Genomic DNA, 20,589 nt, shown 5'->3' with positions numbered 1-20,589 from the left:
ACCACTTTTTGCTTGATTGTCCCAAATGAGCACATTTGTTTTTACATTATTTTGTATTTCCATTTGAGCCAGGTAAGTAGCCGGTAAAATATTTCCTTTACACTACTTGGTCAATTGCATTTAGTAGTTTAATTAACTTTCTTATAACTCAGTTATGATTTAGTCTCTGTATAGCATAGCAGACAATATCTAACAGTGTTGAACTGAATGGACCAAATGCTAAATGCCCCAACATGCATTCTTGTTCTACTCAACCCATTGCTGCCATCTATTGGCTTGATAGGCTTCCTGCAAAACAACACAAATCAACCAAAAGCATATTGAACAAACGTTTAACAATTTATTCATTTCCGGCTATTAAATCGATAAACACGGGCAGGTTAAACATACTGTTCACTTTGCCAAAGTGCTCCCATCCAAACAACTGTTCGGAGTCTCCAAGATTAAAATCCCAACTGTTCAGTCTGTTAAAAAAATGAGTGATTTTAAGTTGGGATCAGCTGTGTCATGTCATTCGAATCCGGTTGGCTAGAGTGAACTACACCAGAGTCCCTTTATACAGTTTCCTTTTTTAGTCCTCATCACTGCCCATGTCTAGAGGATCAAAATCTGGATCATCTTCATCCAGGTCCAGGTCTTCAATGTCCTGGAATAACGACTCATCTACTTCCACGTTGTTTCCGGCTGAGAGCAAGAGAGGAACACGTTTCTGTTAATACCAATACAGGAGCTAAACCAGAGACTTATACTCATGGGTGCCACATTGACAGCGTCGACCCGTTGCTGTGGTACGTCAACGACTATGCCATATTGGAAAGGCCAAGACTGGCCTGTTAACAAATACATATAAATGGGGAAGTGTCGTTTTTTGGGATAAAAAGCACTGTAACTTTTACATTTCTGGACCGATTTCAATGAACCCATTCTATATTTATATTAAATCATTATACTTTACTTGTTCAAAGGCCAGTCTTTGCCTCTCAAATATGGCGACGTAGTTGATGTACCGTCCAAAGGCCAATGCTGCATCAATGTCTAGGTCTACGATCGAATCCACTTTCACGTTATATGTTCTGTTTAACATTTTTACAAAATACCTGAGCTGAACAACTATGCAGATATGATACAGCCTCTTTTACATAGCTGAAGGAAGGAATACACACAAATAACTTACCTTCTTCAAGGAACTGAATATCAGATGTGTCAAGGTTGTGGTCCGTCTCGAAGAGCTGTTTACCTGGTAGGATATTATATGGCATTATTCCTTTTACATTTTCAAACATTTTAAATTTGCATTCAGCGTGACCGCAGATGCAGCTCCATAATCTGAATGCTTACCGGTAAGTTTTAGTTTCCCGGCCTGCTCCTCATCTTTCTGTCTTTTCTGTCGAATTTCTGCTACCTCAAGCTCAAACCTGGCCTTCCATGCTAGGAAGTTTTCTATGTTGACCACAGTGCCTTGGAAGGTTACCTAGAATAGATGAACAAGACAGACACACACAACCAAAACACATTAGCCCCCAAACAGGCATGGATAAGAACACAATATCCAGGTAAGCTTTTACATCCTGCATTGCCTTTCACGGACACCATTAATTTTCCTGCAGGTGCCAAAAAGGATCCAGAAGTGTATTTGTATTTTCCTTTTTAGTATACTGCACATACCTTCTCCGCCTCCTCTGCCTCTCTTTCCTGACGCACTTTTTCTTCCTCCCTTCTGTTTTTTATCTGGTCGACCATTTCATTGAGTTTTTCCTGTACCGCTGTGACTAGTGTGAAAATCATCACCATGCCCAGGTTCTCCTCCGCCTACAGCCCGAGAGAGGTCAGGATGCCATCAGTCATGCTATAGGTACAACTGACAAGAATCAATGAATATACATGGGATGTTTGAACCACTTGACATCTCCATAGGTGATGGAAGAGAGGTATGGTGCTCTTCCATCACCTTTGGAGGGGTCATGTGGTACATATATTTAATTCAAATATTCAAGCCATGGCCTAATGACTTGTACCAACAGAGGAAACGTGAGGTGCAAACCCAAAACAGCACAGACCTGCTGCTGTAACAAGGTCAGGATCTCTTCCTCGTCCGCATCCTCCAAATTCTCCCGAGAAAAGATCTCCCATTCTGGGGGTTCATCTGGGTACTTCTCTACGTAGGTGAACTTTAGCGTTGCTTCAGCGACTGGGGGATGAAAAATAATGGACAATGCATAATCTGCTGTTGAGTGGATGAAATCATATAGTTTTCCTGGACCTACATTACCACTACACATCAAGTTTCAGAATTTAAACCATTTGTTTGAACCAAGTGTTATATGGATTTATATTTCCAAATGCTTCCCTTCCACAGTGGTGCAGTGCATCATAGCCACTGAGCCGAGTTGTGAATATCTTATGACGACACAGATCTTTATTTAGCTAGGCCATGGGAAATTAGAATTCAAATAAAAAAATCATATCACTGTTGGCATATACCCTAGGTACAAAATGATTGAGGCCTAATAGAGACCATAGAAATGGCAGTATACATAAGCTAAATTTAAACGTGTGCCACCAAAATAAATGTATCTTTGTTAACGTAATCAAAGAAGCTGTGGTCTCTTCAAAGACGTTTTTTAAATAGATGCACAAATGTATGTACATTACAGCCATAATATCGATAACAGTGCATTTGAGGATTAATACACATCCCTCCTTGATCTGCTGATTGATTTATTAAGGATGGATAACTTTAGGATTAAAGTTCGAAATAGTTAGGCAGGGAAAAAGGCAGAGCTGTATTTATTAAAGCCATGCCCAAAAGACGTTCCTGCAAAAACACAACCCTTAAGTCACAACCCATTGTAGAGATTTAAGGGATAATGACTCACGAGTACTTGTTAGGATAGGCAGTTTATGTTAGGAGAGAACTTGCTATTTACTTTTTTAAGGCAATTAGTTGAAATCTTGAAAGGCTAAGGCCAATCAATGTCACTTACTTTCATCGTTTTCTCCTTCGTCTGATGTTACTGTGATAGTGAAGCTGATGGGCTCATCTGAGAGAACTACATGACAGAGAGGAGGAACCACATGACAGGTAGTAAATTATGTTAAACCTCATCTGATAACACTAAAGACACAGAGGAGGTACCGCAGAGAAGGTAGTAGGTTGTGTTCAACCTAAAGTATGTCAAGATGTCAAGCAGTCAGCATGAGCCTCTAGAATTCCAAAGGTTCGCATCAAACCAAACAGTTGCACAACCTGACCCTAGTAAAAAGGTATTGAATTAACTCGCGTTTGTTAATTTGTTCAATCATTAAATATATTATAGTTTTGGCAGCTCAGTTCAATGGCATGGCTAAAACGAGTTAGCCAAAGAGCTAACTCTAGCTAGAGTTATCAGGCTTCTGCTCTTAGTTTCATCCGTCCACTTCTAACCTGTAAACGAGTCGGGATAAATTGACTCTATAGCCTCCAGCTCGTTTCTCTGCTCTTCTGCGTAATCTGTCATTTTGTTATATCTTCAATAATCAATAACAACTCATCAGAATCATCCCCGCTAACGTGTGCTGGTCCGCACTCCGAGCTCGATGACGTCGTCCATCAACTCAGCGGGTCTGATCACATCGTCGATCTACTCAGAAGGTCTGATCACATCGTACAACTACTCAGAGGGTCTGATCACATCGTACATCTACTCAGAGGGTCTGATCTAGCGTGTGTGTTTGTTATTTATTTATTTAATAATAATGGTAAAACAATCGAACGCAATATACGAAAAATATGAATAACAAACGTTATGAGGATAATAAGACGAGTTTTTCTTACTAAATACGCTTTTATAGCGGAGACAGCTATTTACTATAAGGACAAAAACACTGCAGCAAACTAGATGATTGTAAAGTGTTGTACTTATATATTCTTATATATAAGTACAACACTTCTTTTTATATATACTTATATATATAAAAAGACCAATCAAGTCATTCAATCTCTAAATCTGTACACGAAGAGTTGTTAAACCGCCAAGGTTAAACAGGCAAGCAAAGCAGCTTGTAAGATTTGTTTGGGGCGGGTGAAAGGGAGGGTAGTGCGAACCACGCCCATCAAACCCTCGGAGACCCATGGGTCCACAGACATGTCATTCATGATCCTACGGAGTGAAGATGACGCATACGGGGCTGTCCCCCCCCCCCCCCCCCTAGTAAAGGTTTCTTTACTAGAACGAGAGGCTTCAGAAAAGGTGTTCCTTTAAGGCAAAGCATGTTGAGACAACAATATAGTTGGTTGGTTTTTATTTAAAAAGAAGAGCTGTTAGACAGGTTATTTTCTTTGTATATGCTTACATGGTGTGTGGGTTTCCATTCATCCCCCCCTTTTTAAGGGTGGGTAACAATTCCATAGGAAAAGCATGGAAGTTCCACAAGGCAGCACCGTGTATGTCAGAAATGCCAAAAACAAGTTGCAACTTAGCAAGGAATGTTAAAGACCTCATACTACAAGGTATTTTAAAACACTGATTTCTGTACATTGATTTTCTGATCCAGATGTTGTACAACAGGCAACAGTGGTCATATATAAATAAAAAGAGCATCTTCATTTATCAATGCATTTCTTCATATTAGTAACAGTTTACAGAGAAACTTTGTTTTGTATAGTAGTGGTTAAGCCCTTAAATAGTCTAAGAGGAGGCCCATTTAAACTGAAAATGTCCCGTCTTGTTTTCTGCAAATGGCCTCCCTTGCATTCTTTGGTAATAACATATTTAGAGCCCCCTTTGTTGGATTCCAACCCATTTGAAAGGCATCCCCCTGAGTAATACATGCACAAACAATAAGCAAATAGTGCTGCCATAATAGCATAATGTATCCATGTGTCTGCCTCCATCTTGTTCAACGGGAAGGCAGCATTGGCATAAGCACGGATCTGATTCTATGCCATCTCGATGCCGTAGGAGTCCATGTCCAAGACCGATCTCTTCTCGGGGCTGAAGTCTCGGTCTCCTCGCTCCACAAACCTCTGCAGGGTGCTGTAGAACTGCTCACTCCTGGAGAACGAGTACAGGGTGGAGATCTCTTCCCACGATTTGTGGTTAGGGAAGGGGAAGGGATCGGGGTCCTTGTTCTCAAAGAAGCTGTGTAGATTCCTGGCAGCTAGCTTGGAGGCGTAATCGCTGGCAAAGACGTCAAACTGCTCCTTCTCCTTCTCGATATAGCCCTTCCAGAACTTGAGCTGCAGGTAGCTCACCTGGGAGCGGCAGTTTTTGTAGCATGTGCCCAGCAAGCCGAAGATGGCCGCTATGATGATGATACACCATCCCAGGATCTGCCCATCGCAATAAACAAACACAGTGGAAAAATTAACACATAATTGCCATAACCACGTGAACATTTCTTGGTACATACAGGCACCAGTCTTCTCTCTTTGCTGTCCTTATTTATGTTTTCATCCATGAAACTATATGCTCGATGAAGTGCAGGGTGTCCCAGATTCCAGTGTGTGTTTGTTTGTGTGTTGCAACATTAAATGATAACTATGTTGTCACTTGTGTGCCATGCTGTGTATGTGTACACTTTCTGTGTACTGGTGTGTAGTTAATAAAGCCACATGCTTTGAGTTCTGACTTTGTTTTGGGGTCCTACGTGTTCCTAACAAAACTGCAACAGTAGCAAGATGGTTTTTTTATGACACATGCCCAAGTTTAACAGGATATAAGACATCTTTAAAAAGAGAAGTGTGAATCAGAATTGTAAATTTGATAGTGGGAGTACCTAGACAACCCAATGTTTCACAATGGTGCATAACAAAAACTGACAAGGTAAAAAACCCATTTGTTTAGATGTCCAGATACAACCTTAGGAAGCTGATATCATGAGAAATGAAGAAGGACATTCCTCGGCAAGGAGAGCATCTCTCACCTGTGACTGGGCCCTAAACATGAGCAGAAGTTCTATTCGCTCATCACTGCTAAGTTTGGAGCGCTCGCACGGCACCCGGGCCAGCTCCTCGCGACATATCAGCGTCTTGTTCTTGCAGAAAAGGTCCACGACTAGGTTCTCGTCCAGGCCACTGACGGCACACTCGTAAAAGGTCCCGTTGAGCAGGGCCACACACAGCCACATTATGGGGGCCACGCAGGCACCGGAAGAGATACTGAGGAACACCCTCAGGCAGTGGAAGCAGTTCCCTCGAGGGCAGAGCTTCATGGGGTTCAGGCAACAGCCTGTGTAGAGCCTCCACATCCGCGAGCTGAAGAACAGGCCCATGACCATCAGCACCGCGGCCGGGCCCAGCAGGAAGGTCAGCCCGTAGGTAAAGTTCTGGTCGTGGTTGCAGGGACACTGAAAGGAGACCATGGAGAACACTCTTTCTCCGCCAATGGTTAGAAGGGCCATGAAGCTGTAGCCGATGGTGGCCTTCTGGTTCATGAAAAAGCGCAGCACAGTCTGGAAGTTATCCATGGTGGATTGTTTTTGTTTTTTTCGTCAAAAAAGGTCAACAAAAGTCAAAAGGTTGCTGTTTCATTTAGGCCTACTAATTGTCCACACCCTTGCTCTTGCACCGTCTTCCTCGGCTGTGTTGGAAGGCAAAATCTCATCTATTGTCTTGTGTGGATCTCTGCCCCTCCCTTTTGCTCTTTTTCTCTTTCTGCCTCACTCCTCCCCTCGTTGCTCTGCCGCTCCGACACATTTCCCCCCCCTACAAATGCTCTCAGAGGAAGTAGTCTGGGGAATTGCTTCCCCCATTCCAAGCCTTCCCTCCGACTGCATCTTTACTAATCTGTTCTCAGTTCCCTTTTGCTTTCACTGTTATTCCTCTCAGCAAAAAATATCCTTCTTCCCCTCTACTGCTCTCCCAGGTTTACCGGCGTTGCAACATGGTGGTAAGGCTGGCCTATCTGGTTTTCTGAAAGATCTATGTTGACTAGATGACGTCATAGGGAGGGACAACCCTAGAAGTACTTCCAGCTTAAGTTGTTGCAACCAGAATCATTGAACGCAACAAAGACGAGAGTCACACATGAGTAAAGGATAAAGCAAAATATTTAATAGAAACAATATAAAGTGTAATCTGTATATCAGTGTATCAGTTGTGAGTGTGGTGCATGGAAGAGTGTAAAGTGTGCTGTGGGGATGTTGTATGGTGTAAACACAAGATGAAACCAAACATAACACTGAAACAGCACAATCAAAACTATTCAGTCACTACTCACACTACAATCAAGAGGCACAAAGACCGAAACCAAAAGTCAATCTCCCAGTGTGCGAAGAGAGACAGTATGCCTCACCAAAAAGGGTTTGCAATATGGAGCCTGCAGGCTAAACCACAGCAGAGCTGATAACCCTCTCCTGCAAAGGTAGGCAAACAACAGCTGAACAAGCAAAGAGTCACCTCCTGATAATGTTAGCAAAAGCCAAGCAAAGCAACACAACATCCAGGCTTTTTGAATTCATTAGAAAATAAACGTTACAAAAAACATATAAAACATAATCAAATAATAAATGGGAGTCTTGGTGCATTTGATAACGTGTTCTGTGAAAAGAAGCATGTATAATCACATGATTATTATTAATAACAAGAACTGGTGGTGAAGCAAAGCTGAATTACAAGTAAGCTATAGCCCTATTACATTTTCGGCAAGTACATATTGTGAAATTGGTTTGGAGAAAATACACTTCAATTCATGGTCAGTGCACTACAGGTCGAGTCCCCAAGCTGCCTCGTCTATAACTTTAGCAGCGTACACGGAACGTATCTCTAGTTTTGGTAAAACAGCAGGCAGCACCACAGACATTTCCTGTTGCCAATTGAGTTGTATTTTATGCTTCCTTAATATGCCATGCTTGTTATTCACATACCCGTTACACCCTGATCCACAAAGCCCAGCACTAAGGGGTTGTCCAAACACGGACCATGTGACCTGACCGACGCACGGGGGTCAGGGTGCTCTACGTACTCGTGCATGGGGCTGTAGAAGTGTTCATTGGGTCTGAACCTGTAAAAGGAGGAGATGTTCTGCCAAGCCTTGCTCGGTGGAGTCACTATGTTATCTGGGGGTCGCTGTTGGAAGAAGCTCTTCACGTTTCTCTCCGCAAGTTCTTTGGCGTGCTGGGCAGAGTAGGACTCCAGCAGGTTGCTCTCCTGTTGCCTGTACATCTGCCAAAATTTGAGGTGGTGGAAGCTGACGGGCGAATGACATCGAGCAAAACACATCAGCGTCAGGTTGCACAAAACGATGGAGGCGATGAGCACCCAGCCGAAAATCTGAAAGGCATGTCAACGTTTAAACGACAAGGCAGATTTCTAGATGAAACTCAAAGGCATTTCCGATTTTAAGGACAACTTTTGTCTAGGGCTCAATGTTTGAACTAGGCCTACGTGGACTAAAGTTGATATTGCAGGCCTACTTTTTTTTTTTTGCCAAATAATTCTCATGGATTCTCAAATTATGAATCTCTGCGATTAAATGATTGGAAACCTCATGTAATGTTCATATTTAATAGGCCTACCTGCGACTCAGCGCGGATGTTGGCCAGGACACTGGCCGTGACTTTGGACGTAAGGCTTGATCCACCGCAGGGAAATGTATGCAACTCTTGTCGGCATTTATCCATGGTGACTCCGTCGCCACATAGATGCTTTTGGAATAACGTTACATTTAAACCCGTCATGGCGCACTCAAAATAACTCCCGTCAAGTAGTGCCACCGCAATCCAGCTGAAAGGTGCGACGCACGCTGTGGCAGTGATCTGATAGAAGACTATTATGCGGGCAAATAACTTCTTAAACTGGCATAATTTTGATTTTTGGAGACATAGTCCTGTCATTAACTTCCAGGTTTTTTGATTTAACAAGTAACCCATTACTAAGAGTGCCAGAGCGGGCACCATGAGGAATACCATGCCATATGCAAAATTCCACTGGCTGCAAGGGCACTTGAACAAATTAGTGGAAAATATCTTTTCACCTCCAGCTGTCAGCAGGGCGATTAAACCACATCCTATATTGGTTTGTTCTTTGACGAAGTTGAGCGCTCTCTGAAAGTTCTCCATTCTTTTCTCTGCACAGCCGTCCGTTAACAGAAACAAAATCGAAAGGACCTAAAGGATCGTTGCAAAAAGTTTTATAGTTCCATATTTAAATTAAAGGCCAATCATAATCCATCCTTCAGCAAAAAAGTTGTAGGCTATAGTACCGCGGTGAAGTTAGTTTTAGGTTGGATATTCGACGGATATTCAGTCCAGTTCCAGCCGCGACTTCACGGAGATTTGCCAGACAATAGCAGCAGGAGAACGGTTAGCGCACCTCGCAGAGCCTCGCGGTGAATCGCTGGAAACTGATTTAGGGACCGTCAATAAATTACTTCACGTAAATATATCAATACAAAATACTTGCAGTATTTTCAATAGCTTCCATGCCATGTGACCCAGTGACTCCAAACCAGTATCCAATTGTAGAACTAAACTCTAAGAAGAGGACACACCACTTTTTATGGTATTTTAGTGCTTTCTCTATTTTATATGAATATTAATATGCAGGAATGATCATATTTCTTTCAATAGCTTCCATGCCATGTGACCCAGTGACTCCAAACCAGTATCCAATTGTAGAACTAAACCCTAAGAATAAGACACACCACTTGTTATAGTATTTTATTGCTTCCTCTATTTTATATGAATATTAATATGCAGGAATGATCATATTTCTTTCAATAGCTTCCATGCCACGTGACCCAGTGACACCAAACCAGTATCCACTTGTAGAACTAAACCCTGAGAATAGTAGACACCACTTTTTATGGTATTTTAGTGCTTTCTCTATTTTATATGAATATTAATATGCAGGAATGATCATATTTCTTTCAATAGCTTCCATGCCACGTGACCCAGTGACTCCAAACCAGTATCCACCTGTAGAACTAAACCCTGAGAATAGGACACACCACTTTTTATGGTATTTTAGTGCTTCCTCTATTTTATATGAATATTAATAAGCAGGAATGATCATATTTCTTCAATAGCTTCCATGCCACGTGACCCAGTGACTCCAAACCAGTATCCAATTGATAAGATTAGGACACACCACTTTTTATGGTATTTTAGTGCTTTCTCTATTTTATATGAATATTAATATGCAGGAATGATCATATTTCATTCAATAGCTTCCATGCCATGTGACCCAGTGACTCCAAACCAGTATCCACTTGTAGAACTAAACCCTGAGAATAGGACACACCACTTTTTATGGTATTTTAGTGCTTCCTCTATTTTATATGAATATAAATAAGCAGGAATGATCATATTTCTTTCAATAGCTTCCATGCCACGTGACCCAGTGACTCCAAACCAGTATCCACCTGTAGAACTAAACCCTGAGAATAGGACACATCACTTTTTATGGTATTTTAGTGCTTTCTCTATTTTATATGAATATTAATATGCAGGAATGATCATATTTCTTTCAATAGCTTCCATGCCATGTGACCCAGTGACTCCAAACAAGTATCCAATTGTAGAACTAAACCCTGAGAATAGGACACACCACTTTTTATGGTATTTTAGTGCTTCCTCTATTTTATATGAATATTAATAAGCAGGAATGATCATATTTCTTCAATAGCTTCCGTGCCACGTGACCCAGTGACTCCAAACCAGTATCCAATTGTAAAAGTAAACTGATTCTGATTCAATATAGAATTATAATAATAATTAAAATAACGCTCAAGAGGTTCACATATTTTCAAGCAGCAATTTGTGTCCATCTATTATTTTGTGTATGTCTATTATTTATACTATATATATATATATATATATATATATATATATATATATATTGCTGTCAAGGGATTAAAATATTGAATCGCGATTAATCACATTAATGTCCTAGTTAACTCACGATTATTTTTTTCTATGCTAAATATCCCTTGATTTCTTTGTCCTATTCACTTTTCTCATTTTAATGCTCTTATCAACATGGAGAAGTGCATCGGCTTGCCTTCTGCAAATGTTTTTTTATTGATAACAACATTGGCATATATTGATCAAAACAGGACGATACAAAAAAAAGCCTTTAGTGTAATTAAACGATGAACATACAAACATAATCCCTTGAACGCAGCAGTCAGGATACTGCTTCTTTTTTAGGGGTCCAAGCGAACAGGTTGGATCCCTATTGTTTTTGTAAGGATTATTATTCCTATTATTATTATACTTACCCCCCTAAAAGTGGTACCACAGCCCAAACCGTAAATGGTGCACACACGCCAATTACATGACTAGATCCAGATCTCTTCGGACTACGCAGACGACAAAATCCAGACACGCCGGTCACTAGGTGGCGCTATACCAAGGAATACGCGTTTGGGGCTATAACACCCACACCGAACCTCCCACAGTTAAAAACTTGTACCCACTTATTTACTGAAGTCTGCTGCATCTTTTGGCATAGGCCACGCCCATTTAAATCTATAATTTTTTTTCGCAAAATCGCAAAAACCGCAAAACTGTATTTTCGCTACTCCTCCCACATTTCTTGACCAATCAACACCAAACTTTGCACACGGCATCTTCAGACGCACACGAAAAGGAATCCTGCATTACTTTTTTGATCCGACCTTCGACGACGAAACGGTAGCGTTTTGAACATTGGTTTATTAGCTACGTTTTACGCCGAAACGCAAAAATTCAAAAAATACCAAAATTAGACATCGGATCAAGCCCACATTTTAGACACATGTCGGTGTTACCCTTAATGGCGTTAAGGGTTTTTAACTTAGGGTTTAACTTAGGGTTTTAACTTAGGGTTTAACTTAGGGTTTTTCGCCTAATGGCGAAAAACGGAATTTTTCGCCATTAGGGGGCGAAATAAACGAGGAAATTGTATATCTTCTAATTGGCCAGAGGAATGTTCTTCAAACTATAAGGGAACCATCAAGGGGCAAACCCGAGTCTATATAGAAAATATGGCCAATAATTATTAATGTGGGCGGGAGTTATTTGGCAAAGGAAAATTGTCTTTGGAAAATGTCGCCACAGGGCGGCGCCAAAAAACGACGACATTGTCTATCTCCTATTTGGCCAATGGAATGTTCTGAAAACGCGTTTTAGGCTATAACTCCCACACCGAAGCTCCCACAGTCAAAACCTTTATATCCACATGTTGTTCACGGTAGCGTTTTGAATACTTGCTTCGCGTTGTGCCGGCGAAATGCACATTTCTTGTCGCATTGTGCCGGCGAAATGCACACTTCTTGGACCCCTGCATAACTGCTTGCAGTTCTAGTTTTTCTTCTTTTTTTTAAATAAATAAATGGCGTTTATCACGCTCTAAAAAAATTAACGCCGTTAAAATTGGTTTGCGTTAACGCCGTTAATGACGCGTTTAACTGACAGCACTAATATCTATATATGTATAATAGCATATGTATAAGGATATATGTGTTTCACCATTGCTGGAGGAAGCAAGATATGTAATAATTATTACCATCATTAGGTGGCGATAATGAACCCGAACTTGGAAAATCACAGAGAACTTCGTAAGAAGCAGGCAGTCAGACTTGCTGAAAATGGTGCGCTTCAAAGAAGGCCAGAGAAAAAGAGCTACAGACCTTTGGCAAAAAGCTGGTGGTACGGATGTTGTTCTCAGGTCCTTTATTGATCACAGATTTAAAGTAAATGTTACATCTGAGCAGTGGTCCTCAATTTCACTTGCCTTGGCAAACACCACAAAAGGCAATTACCACAAATGTTTAAAGTGGTTAAGGGTCATCTGGGATGAAGACAGAAGAGGAGTCCGCACAGCTGTGCTTCATGCAGGTAACCCTACTGTTCTTAATTTACTTTGTTGAGTATGGAGTTAGAATCAGGCACGGCGCCAGGATTCGAGTTGTGGATGGGCCAGACCAATTGTGTGTGGTCCTTAAATTAAAAACCAAGCCCCCCCCCCCCGCACCCCCTCTTGTACCGGGGAGCGTCTTATCGCATTTACATAAAAAAGAAACCGCCAGTAGGGTCCGGCCGTGTAAAAATCGGTTTTGACCAAAGGGCGCTTTGGAATCTCCATTACGCACCTGGCTGTGCGTAATGACTTTAGGCCATTAGGTCTGTAGACCTAAGGCCTATAGACTGTAAAAGTGGTCAGGAATCGAATATTTCCCACATAGTTTGTTTATGCTCGTATAACATGAGGCAGAATATTTCAGATTTCTTTTTAATTGTTTTAAGTTTTCAACAATATTTCGATATCATTAGCAACAGACTGAGCTTGGCTTGTAATAGGCCTACAAAGAAGATGCATTCAATTGTAGCCTATACTACGAGATAATAACGCCAATCACGGTTATCCACGAAGATAATTCCCCTTTTGCGCAAATCGGATCAAGCATCGATATCAACAAAGGTTGCTGCATTGAAAAAATGAAGCATTTCAGAAGATTTTTATTTATTTTTTCAAGAAAAGTTTCGGGTGGGCCCGTTGAACAGTGGTTGGTCCCTGGTCCGTCGGGCCCACCCATAACGCCGTGCCTGGTTAGAATCGTGTTTGCCATGACGCATGCTCTAGGGTGCATGATCATTGTTCCGTGCACTTTCCTTCTATCCTTCATTTTCATGTCTCTTGTTTTCCTGTCTTTATTGATGTGATACTTTTTTACTAGTGGTGCAACGGTTCACGGGTTTCCCGTGATCAACCCTCAAGGTTCGGGACGCAAGTGATCCACGGATCGGCTGATAAAAAAAAACAGTTGTTCGTTCACATGATCAGCGCATGTTTAAAGGACAATTCCGGTATTAACAACATCATGAAGTATCGTAGCGAAATACAGTTTCTGTTGTGTTTTATTTGGCGTTCCGTAAATCCCATTTAAACGGAAACCGGAACCGGAAGCGGATGTTTATGTTTGGTTGTAGTTTTTTCGCTCGTTTCTCCGTATCAACAGTAGGGCTAGAACCGAGCGAAAAGACTACAACCAACCTTCCTTTGCTATGAGCAATGAGTCTTCCAACCGAAATCAATGGATTTACAAAATGCCAAGTAAAACACGACAGGAACTGTATTTCGCTACCATACTTGATGAAAAAAAAGAAGATGTGGGGAGAGTTTAGAGTCAACACTCTCCCAAGGCAATGCAGACATCCTGAATTGTAAATCCATGGTTAGGGATTATTTAGTATCCATGTTAAAAAGAAGAAGGAATAATGCCTCGGATTGCAATTTTTTAAATATTGACTATCCTTTTGAATTGAATTATTACCTAATTTTTCACTTTATTTTGTTTTTACACATTTGAAGATTTTATTTAAAGTCACATTTGTCTTGTTATCTTTATTGTTGTTGTTGATCCGAAAATGATCCGACCCGTGACTCAAAAACCGTGACACAATCCGAACCGGGAGTTTTGTGATCCGTTGCACCCCTATTTTTTACTGCTACTGTTTACTGTTTTTATCTATGCATTGTAAGGTGACCTTTGGTGTCATGAAAGGCGCCCTAAAAATACAATTAATTATTCTTATTCTTGTTATTATTATCTATTGTCATATTGTCATTTATACTTTGACTCAATTTACAAATTAAATGGTGTTGTAAGTATCTTGTTAGCCATATCTCCATTATAATATCTCCAACAATGTCCTAATTTTTAGAAAAGAAAAGGCAGAGAACAAGACGAAAGGGTACTGAGCAGGATGGAGAAAGGGACAATAAGAAAGATGAAGGGGAAGAGCAGACACCAACAATTGAAGAAGACAGGGACAGTACAGATGGTAGAGACATGAGTAGACTGTCTGATACAGAGACTGTTGAGGACAGAGAAGGTCCTGAAAATAACAATGCACAGACCAAGAAAAGGAAGAGAGAAGGACTTCAGGGTGCTGAGCAGGATGGAGAAAGTTTGAGCAAGAAAGGTGAAGAAGAGCAGACACAATCAAGTGAAGAAGACAGGGACAGTGCAGATGGTAGAGACATGTATATATTGTCTGATCTAGAGACTGTTGAGGACAGAGAAGGTCCTGAAAATAACAATGCACAGACCAAGAAAAGGAAGAGAGAAGGACTTCAGGGTGCTGAGCAGGATGGAGAAAGTTTGAGCAAGAAAGGTGAAGAAGAGCAGACACCATCAAGTGAAGAAGACAGGGACAGTGCAGATGGTAGAGACATGTATATATTGTCTGATCTAGAGACTGTTGAGGACAGAGAAGGTCCTGAAAATAACAATGCACAGACCAAGAAAAGGAAGAGAGAAGGACTTCAGGGTGCTGAGCAGGATGGAGAAAGTTTGAGCAAGAAAGGTGAAGAAGAGCAGACACCATCAAGTGAAGAAGACAGGGACAGTGCAGATGGTAGAGACATGTATATATTGTCTGATCTAGAGACTGTTGAGAACAGAGAAGGTCCCGAAATAAACAATACACAGACCCTAAAAAATAAGAGAGAAGGATTTCAGGCTACTGAGCAGGATGGAGAAAGTTTGAGCAAGAAAGGTGAAGAAGAGCAGACACCATCAAGTGAAGAAGACAGGGACAATGCAGATGAAGAAATATATATTATTCAGACTGACAGCGACAGTGTAAAAGAGAGCAGAGAGGAATGTCAGGAGACTGTGGACCAGACTAAGCAAAAAAGGAAAAGGAAAGGAAAAGAATCAAAATGCACTAAATCAGATCAACAAACAGGCTACAGAAGGTGCAAAGCAGGGCCAAAAATGTTCAGAATTACAATCACTAGAAAACAATGGAACAAATTAAAACCAAAACATGGGCAGAAACGTCTACGTCCTCCATGGACTGATGTACTGTATGATGAATTTTTAAAAGAAAATCCATCTTGTACACATGCTTTCAAGTATCAGCATGTGAAGACAAGTTACAGCCGTAAAATAAAATCCCCATTTTTCCGTGCCTCAGCATGCTGTACATTTGAAGGATGCAAGGCTGTCTACAGTTTTTCAAAAAAAAGCATCCCAAAATCAACGGATAAAAGAATATGTTTTAAAGTTTTGCGCTTTGGTGAAGTCAGACACCGTAACAACCAAAGAAAATTTAGGCCAGCCGAATACCTACGAAGAGGAAAGATTGCTAAAGCTGTAAGCAATGGTGTCAGCAATTATTATTACAGCATGTTAAAAAACACACCTGTGGAAGAGATCATGGCTGGTAATTTCACCAGAAGCCTCACCAAGGATGTCTTAAAGACAATTTCATCTGAGGTTAAAAAGAGTACAAGGCTCCATGATGATGTAATGCTTGAACTCATGCTTACACAAAAGGTCATTAAAGAGAGCAGCAGTCATGCATCCTCAAAAGGCTATCTTCAGCGCCTGCAAATTGATCCTTTTGCTGTACATTTACAAACTGATACTGGAATCAATATTTTAGCTCAACATTTAAAACAAACACCAACCGCCCTCTACCTTGATGCTACAGGTGGTGTGGTGAAGAAAATTCCTGACCAAAACAAAAGGGTACTGTATTATGCTCTAGTTTTGCCAGGCATGGGCAAGGATAAGCCTCCTTTGCCCGTCACAGAACTCATAACCAACAGCCATTCTATTCCATCCATTTCCTATTGGCTAATGGAATTCCAGAGGAAGTTTTCACATACAACAAAAAGACGAATAACACAGGTTGAGACTGATTATAGTTGGGCTCAAATTAACAGCGTGCTTCTGTCCTTCAACAAGGAGAATATTTCAATGTACCTCATCAGAGCATTTGGAATAGTGTCTGAACAAAGTGAACAAATTCCCAAGTTCACTGTGCTGCATCTGTGCTCTGCACATATCATGAAGGCTGTGTCACAAGCATTTGGCAGGAAAACAGGAGACAGAGGCATACAAGAATATGCAACATTCAGTTTTGCTTACCTCCTGAACTGCACAAGTATGCAGGTGGCCCATGAGGTTTTTTATCATATGTGTGTGCTTTTTGATGCAGAGGAGTACACTCATTTGGTGAAACAGAGCAAAACATACCTCGACAAGTGTGTTTTGAAAATCCAGGACATAAAGCTGGAAGAAAGTGGACATGTGATGGGAGAGGAGGAAAGCAACACTGAGAAATCTGCTAACAGTGCTGTTGGAAAGTCACCTTTTACGCATGCTTTTCAAGCCAGGCGTGACCAAGCACAGTGTGACATCCTAACAGAAGATCCTGTTGGCATTGGCATAAACAACCATTACCTCTGTCCTGGTGTCATCAATGTGCTGTTTAAAAACTATATGGGAATTTTCCCATTGTGGGGTGGTTTGTTGCTTGGGGATCTGTCACGGCATGGAAAATGCACAACCATCGAATATTCACATACAACACTGACAACTGCTGTAAATGAGAATTGTGTAGAGGTCAGTATTCAGTCAGTAACATTTATGGCTGATCTGCACCAGTCCATCAAACTTTGTTTATTCACTGGTGTTACCAACTGTAACAAAATCCCTATTTAAAGTGTATTAAAATTAACGTTATTCAGGGAATACTTAAGGATGCGGAGGACACGCCATGGCAAAGAAGACTGGTTGGATATTAGGTGGAAAGGGGGAGTTATGAGCCACCCAGTTCAACAGGATGGAAGTAGCTGCGGTGTCATTGTTGTCAAGGTAAGCTAAAGAGATTTTGTGTTCATTATGTCATGTACGAAATGTGTGTGAAAGATTATTACATTTCATAACATTAGGCAAACGTAAAATGCAATGTGTTGTGTGGCAACCCCGATCGTCGGCGGCTGAGGTTTCCGAAGGAGACAGACCAAATAGGGTGTGGGTCAATGGTTTTTATTGCGTATAACCACTTAAAAAAAGTAAAACAAAAGACAACGAAAGTTCTTCCACCTATGGGGTAAAAAGGGTGAGGGATCTCCGGGTCCGGTCCGTCGTGAGGTCAGCATGGCTCCCGCTCCCGGCTTCTCCCGCGACCGTCGCTCCCTCTCAGCACGAGCCACATGGCTGAGAGAGCCCCGAATGAGTGGAGCAGCAGGCTATTTAAGCTGCTTCTCCACCGGTTCCTCAGGTGCTCCTCATCTTCTTAATTGGCAACGGCCGGGTTGCCACAGTTGACAAGTTACAAATCGGTTAAATGTTTTGGGAGGCATTCTAGTCACATTCTAGTCAAATTCTTCAGTAAAATGTTTCCCATGTTTGATGTCAGTATCTGTGTATTTAATATCCAATGGAGAAACACCCACAGAAGTGTTTTTTGTTTAGATGGCAAAAGCAGTGATGGAGGCATTTCCTCAGATCCCAGATGTTAAATTTGAGACATCCAAAAAGGCCATGAAAAAGGAGAGGAGAGATCTGTCTCTCGAAATCCTAAAGGCATCAGGTACATATACTGTAAAGCACACATATAGTATAATTACAATATACTATCTAAATGAATAAATAAAAAAAAATCTACTATTTTGTTTCAGTCTTTGATGAGCACACTTGTTGCGCAATGTGTGCAGCCGTGAAGCCTCCGGGATCTGGACCTCCCATTACAGACTGGGTGAGTTGTTGTGAAGCAGCAGTTCCAATGTAGAATTGTGATGTAGACTCTGACGCCGCGGCTATTGGCGCGTCCTCACGCGTCCGTATTGTGGCCGCACCAAACATTTCCCTTGTCTTTCAATTACGCAGTTGCGCTGAAATATCAAAGCTAAAGGCGTATTGCCGCTGCATAAAGCATAATCATTTTTAGGAAATAGGTGATTGCTGCACGGTGTTTGTTTATTCACTGTTTTACAAGTACAACGTCGCACCGCTGTGTCAAGCAGCGTCTAACGCCACTAACGCACCGCTTTAACGTGTGTAACACGTCTACGCGCCTGCACCAATGGTTCCCCATGCAAAAATGCTGATTTTCAACGCCAACGCGCATCAGTGTGGCCGTACCTTAACAGATAAGCGATGTGTGTTAGTTGGATAGGGGAGGCGAGAGGGACAGAAACTATGATGTGCTGTCCTAGTCCCTCAGTTACGTGCGGTATGGTGTCGACCATTACCAAACCATTACCGACCATTAGCATTACCAAAGGACTTTGGTTTGGCTGAATGTAGCCTAGTCTTTACTTATTATATTTTACTTATTTGTTTGATTTGGTTTATTTGATTGTGCTGATCCTTGCTTTGGAGTCACTGGGTCACGTGGCATGGAAGCTATTGAAAGAAATATGATCATTCCTGTATATTAATATTCATATAAAATAGAGAAAGCACTAAAATACCATAAAAAGTGGTGTGTCTTATTCTTAGGGTTTAGTTCTACAATTGGATACTGCTTTGGAGTCACTGGGTCACGTGGCATGGAAGCTATTGAAAGAAATATGATCATTCCTGTATATTAATATTCATATAAAATAGAGAAAGCATTAAAATACCATAAAAAGTGGTGTGTCTTATTCTTAGGGTTTAGTTCTACAATTGGATACTGGTTTGGAGTCACTGGGTCACGTGGCATGGAAGCTATTGAATGAAATATGATCATTCCTGCTTATTAATATTCATATAAAATAGAGAAAGCAATAAAATACCATAAAAAGTGGTGTTTCCTAATCTTAGGCTTTAGTTCTACAATTGGATACTGGTTTGGAGTCACTGGGTCACATGGCATGGAAGCTATTGAATGAAATATGATCATTCCTGCATATTAATATTCATATAAAATAGAGAAATCACTAAAATACCATAAAAAGTGGTGTGTCCTAATCTTAGGCTTTAGTTCTACAATTGGATACGGGTTTGGAGTCACTGGGTCACGTGGCATGGAAGCTATTGAATGAAATATGATCATTCCTGCATATTAATATTCATATAAAATAGAGGAAGCACTTAAATACCATAAAAAGTGGTGTGTCCTATTCTCAGGGTTTAGTTCTACAAGTGGATACTGGTTTGGAGTCACTGGGTCACGTGCCATGGAAGCTATTGAAAGAAATATGATAATTCCTGCTTATTAATATTCATATAAAATAGAGGAAGCACTAAAATACCATAACAAGTGGTGTGTCTTATTCTCAGGGTTTAATAATACAATTAGATACTGGTTTGGAGTCACTGGGTCACATGGCATGGAAGCTATTGAAAAAACTGCAAGTATTTTGTATTGATATATTTACGTGAAGTAATTTATTGACGGTCCCTAAATCAGTTTCTAGCGATTCACCGCGAGGCTCTGCGAGGTGTGCTAACCGTTCTCCTGCTGCTATTGCCGGGCAAATCTCCGTGAAGTCGCGGCTGGAACTGGACTGAATATCTGTCGAATATCCAACCTAAAACTAACTTCACCGCGGTGGCTATAGTTCCCTATTTAAATATAGTCAACTCATAAAGTCCGTTTGGACCGAAGTCTCACAAGCAGTGTTGTGCAAATTCACACTTCTCAAGAGCTATAGCTCAAATATGGGTTCAGAACAGTCTCATTAATAATGAATGCGCACAGAGTAGGATTCACAAATGTATTTTGTGATTTATATAAATAAATCCGCACCCTTTAATAATTCGCCCATTAACGGACCCGTGGCCGCGATACACACACAAGCTAAAATCATTCAAATTAATGTGCTTTATTCTTTATCTCGCACTATTGGAGCAAGTAGGTCCTATGAGCTAATTGAGTTCTCCGTTCTTGAATCAC

The 20,589-nt window shown here is 41.0% G+C and overlaps 3 protein-coding genes across 3 annotated transcripts; all 3 read right to left on the bottom strand.

The window, feature by feature from the left end:
* Nucleotides 1-318: 318 nt before the first annotated feature.
* Nucleotides 319-3,582, bottom strand: rwdd1 (RWD domain containing 1). Its single transcript, XM_079752125.1, has 7 exons — nt 3,425-3,582; nt 2,985-3,050; nt 2,058-2,188; nt 1,666-1,809; nt 1,339-1,471; nt 1,175-1,237; nt 319-684 (listed from the first exon to the last, which is right to left on the bottom strand). Exons 1-7 carry the CDS (start codon nt 3,495-3,497, stop codon nt 572-574), a joined length of 723 nt encoding a protein of 240 aa, XP_079608251.1. The 5' UTR covers nt 3,498-3,582; the 3' UTR covers nt 319-571.
* A 682-nt stretch (nt 3,583-4,264) lies between these two features.
* Nucleotides 4,265-6,793, bottom strand: LOC307072832 (calcium homeostasis modulator protein 5-like). Its single transcript, XM_079732331.1, has 2 exons — nt 5,905-6,793; nt 4,265-5,311 (listed from the first exon to the last, which is right to left on the bottom strand). Exons 1-2 carry the CDS (start codon nt 6,445-6,447, stop codon nt 4,919-4,921), a joined length of 936 nt encoding a protein of 311 aa, XP_079588457.1. The 5' UTR covers nt 6,448-6,793; the 3' UTR covers nt 4,265-4,918.
* Nucleotides 6,794-7,011: 218 nt separating this feature from the next.
* Nucleotides 7,012-9,274, bottom strand: calhm6 (calcium homeostasis modulator family member 6). The gene is made up of 2 exons (XM_079740873.1): nt 8,497-9,274; nt 7,012-8,251 (listed from the first exon to the last, which is right to left on the bottom strand). The coding sequence occupies exons 1-2, from the start codon at nt 9,037-9,039 to the stop codon at nt 7,838-7,840; spliced, it is 957 nt and encodes a 318-aa protein (XP_079596999.1). The 5' UTR covers nt 9,040-9,274; the 3' UTR covers nt 7,012-7,837.
* Between the last annotated feature and the right edge of the window lie 11,315 nt (nt 9,275-20,589).

The sequence above is a fragment of the Pollachius pollachius genome (assembly GCF_949987615.1).
Source record: "Pollachius pollachius genome assembly, chromosome: 1".
Classification (NCBI taxonomy): domain Eukaryota; kingdom Metazoa; phylum Chordata; class Actinopteri; order Gadiformes; family Gadidae; genus Pollachius; species Pollachius pollachius.
The sequence above is the reverse complement of the archived record's forward strand: the minus strand, read 5'-3'. Positions and strand labels throughout refer to the sequence as shown.

Excerpts from the sequence above, each read along its gene's own strand:
- rwdd1 (XM_079752125.1), bottom strand. The coding sequence starts at position 3,497 with ATGACAGATTACGCAGAAGAGCAGAGAAACGAGCTGGAGGCTATAGAG. Across the intron at positions 3,051-3,424 it reads TTATCCCGACTCGTTTACAG|TTCTCTCAGATGAGCCCATC; the intron begins GTTAGAAGTGGA and ends TCTGTCATGTAG. Across the intron at positions 685-1,174 it reads TATTCAGTTCCTTGAAGAAG|CCGGAAACAACGTGGAAGTA; the intron begins GTAAGTTATTTG and ends TCTTGCTCTCAG.
- LOC307072832 (XM_079732331.1), bottom strand. The coding sequence starts at position 6,447 with ATGGATAACTTCCAGACTGTGCTGCGCTTTTTCATGAACCAGAAGGCC. Across the intron at positions 5,312-5,904 it reads TGTTTAGGGCCCAGTCACAG|ATCCTGGGATGGTGTATCAT; the intron begins GTGAGAGATGCT and ends TGCGATGGGCAG.
- calhm6 (XM_079740873.1), bottom strand. The coding sequence starts at position 9,039 with ATGGAGAACTTTCAGAGAGCGCTCAACTTCGTCAAAGAACAAACCAAT. Across the intron at positions 8,252-8,496 it reads ACATCCGCGCTGAGTCGCAG|ATTTTCGGCTGGGTGCTCAT; the intron begins GTAGGCCTATTA and ends CATGCCTTTCAG.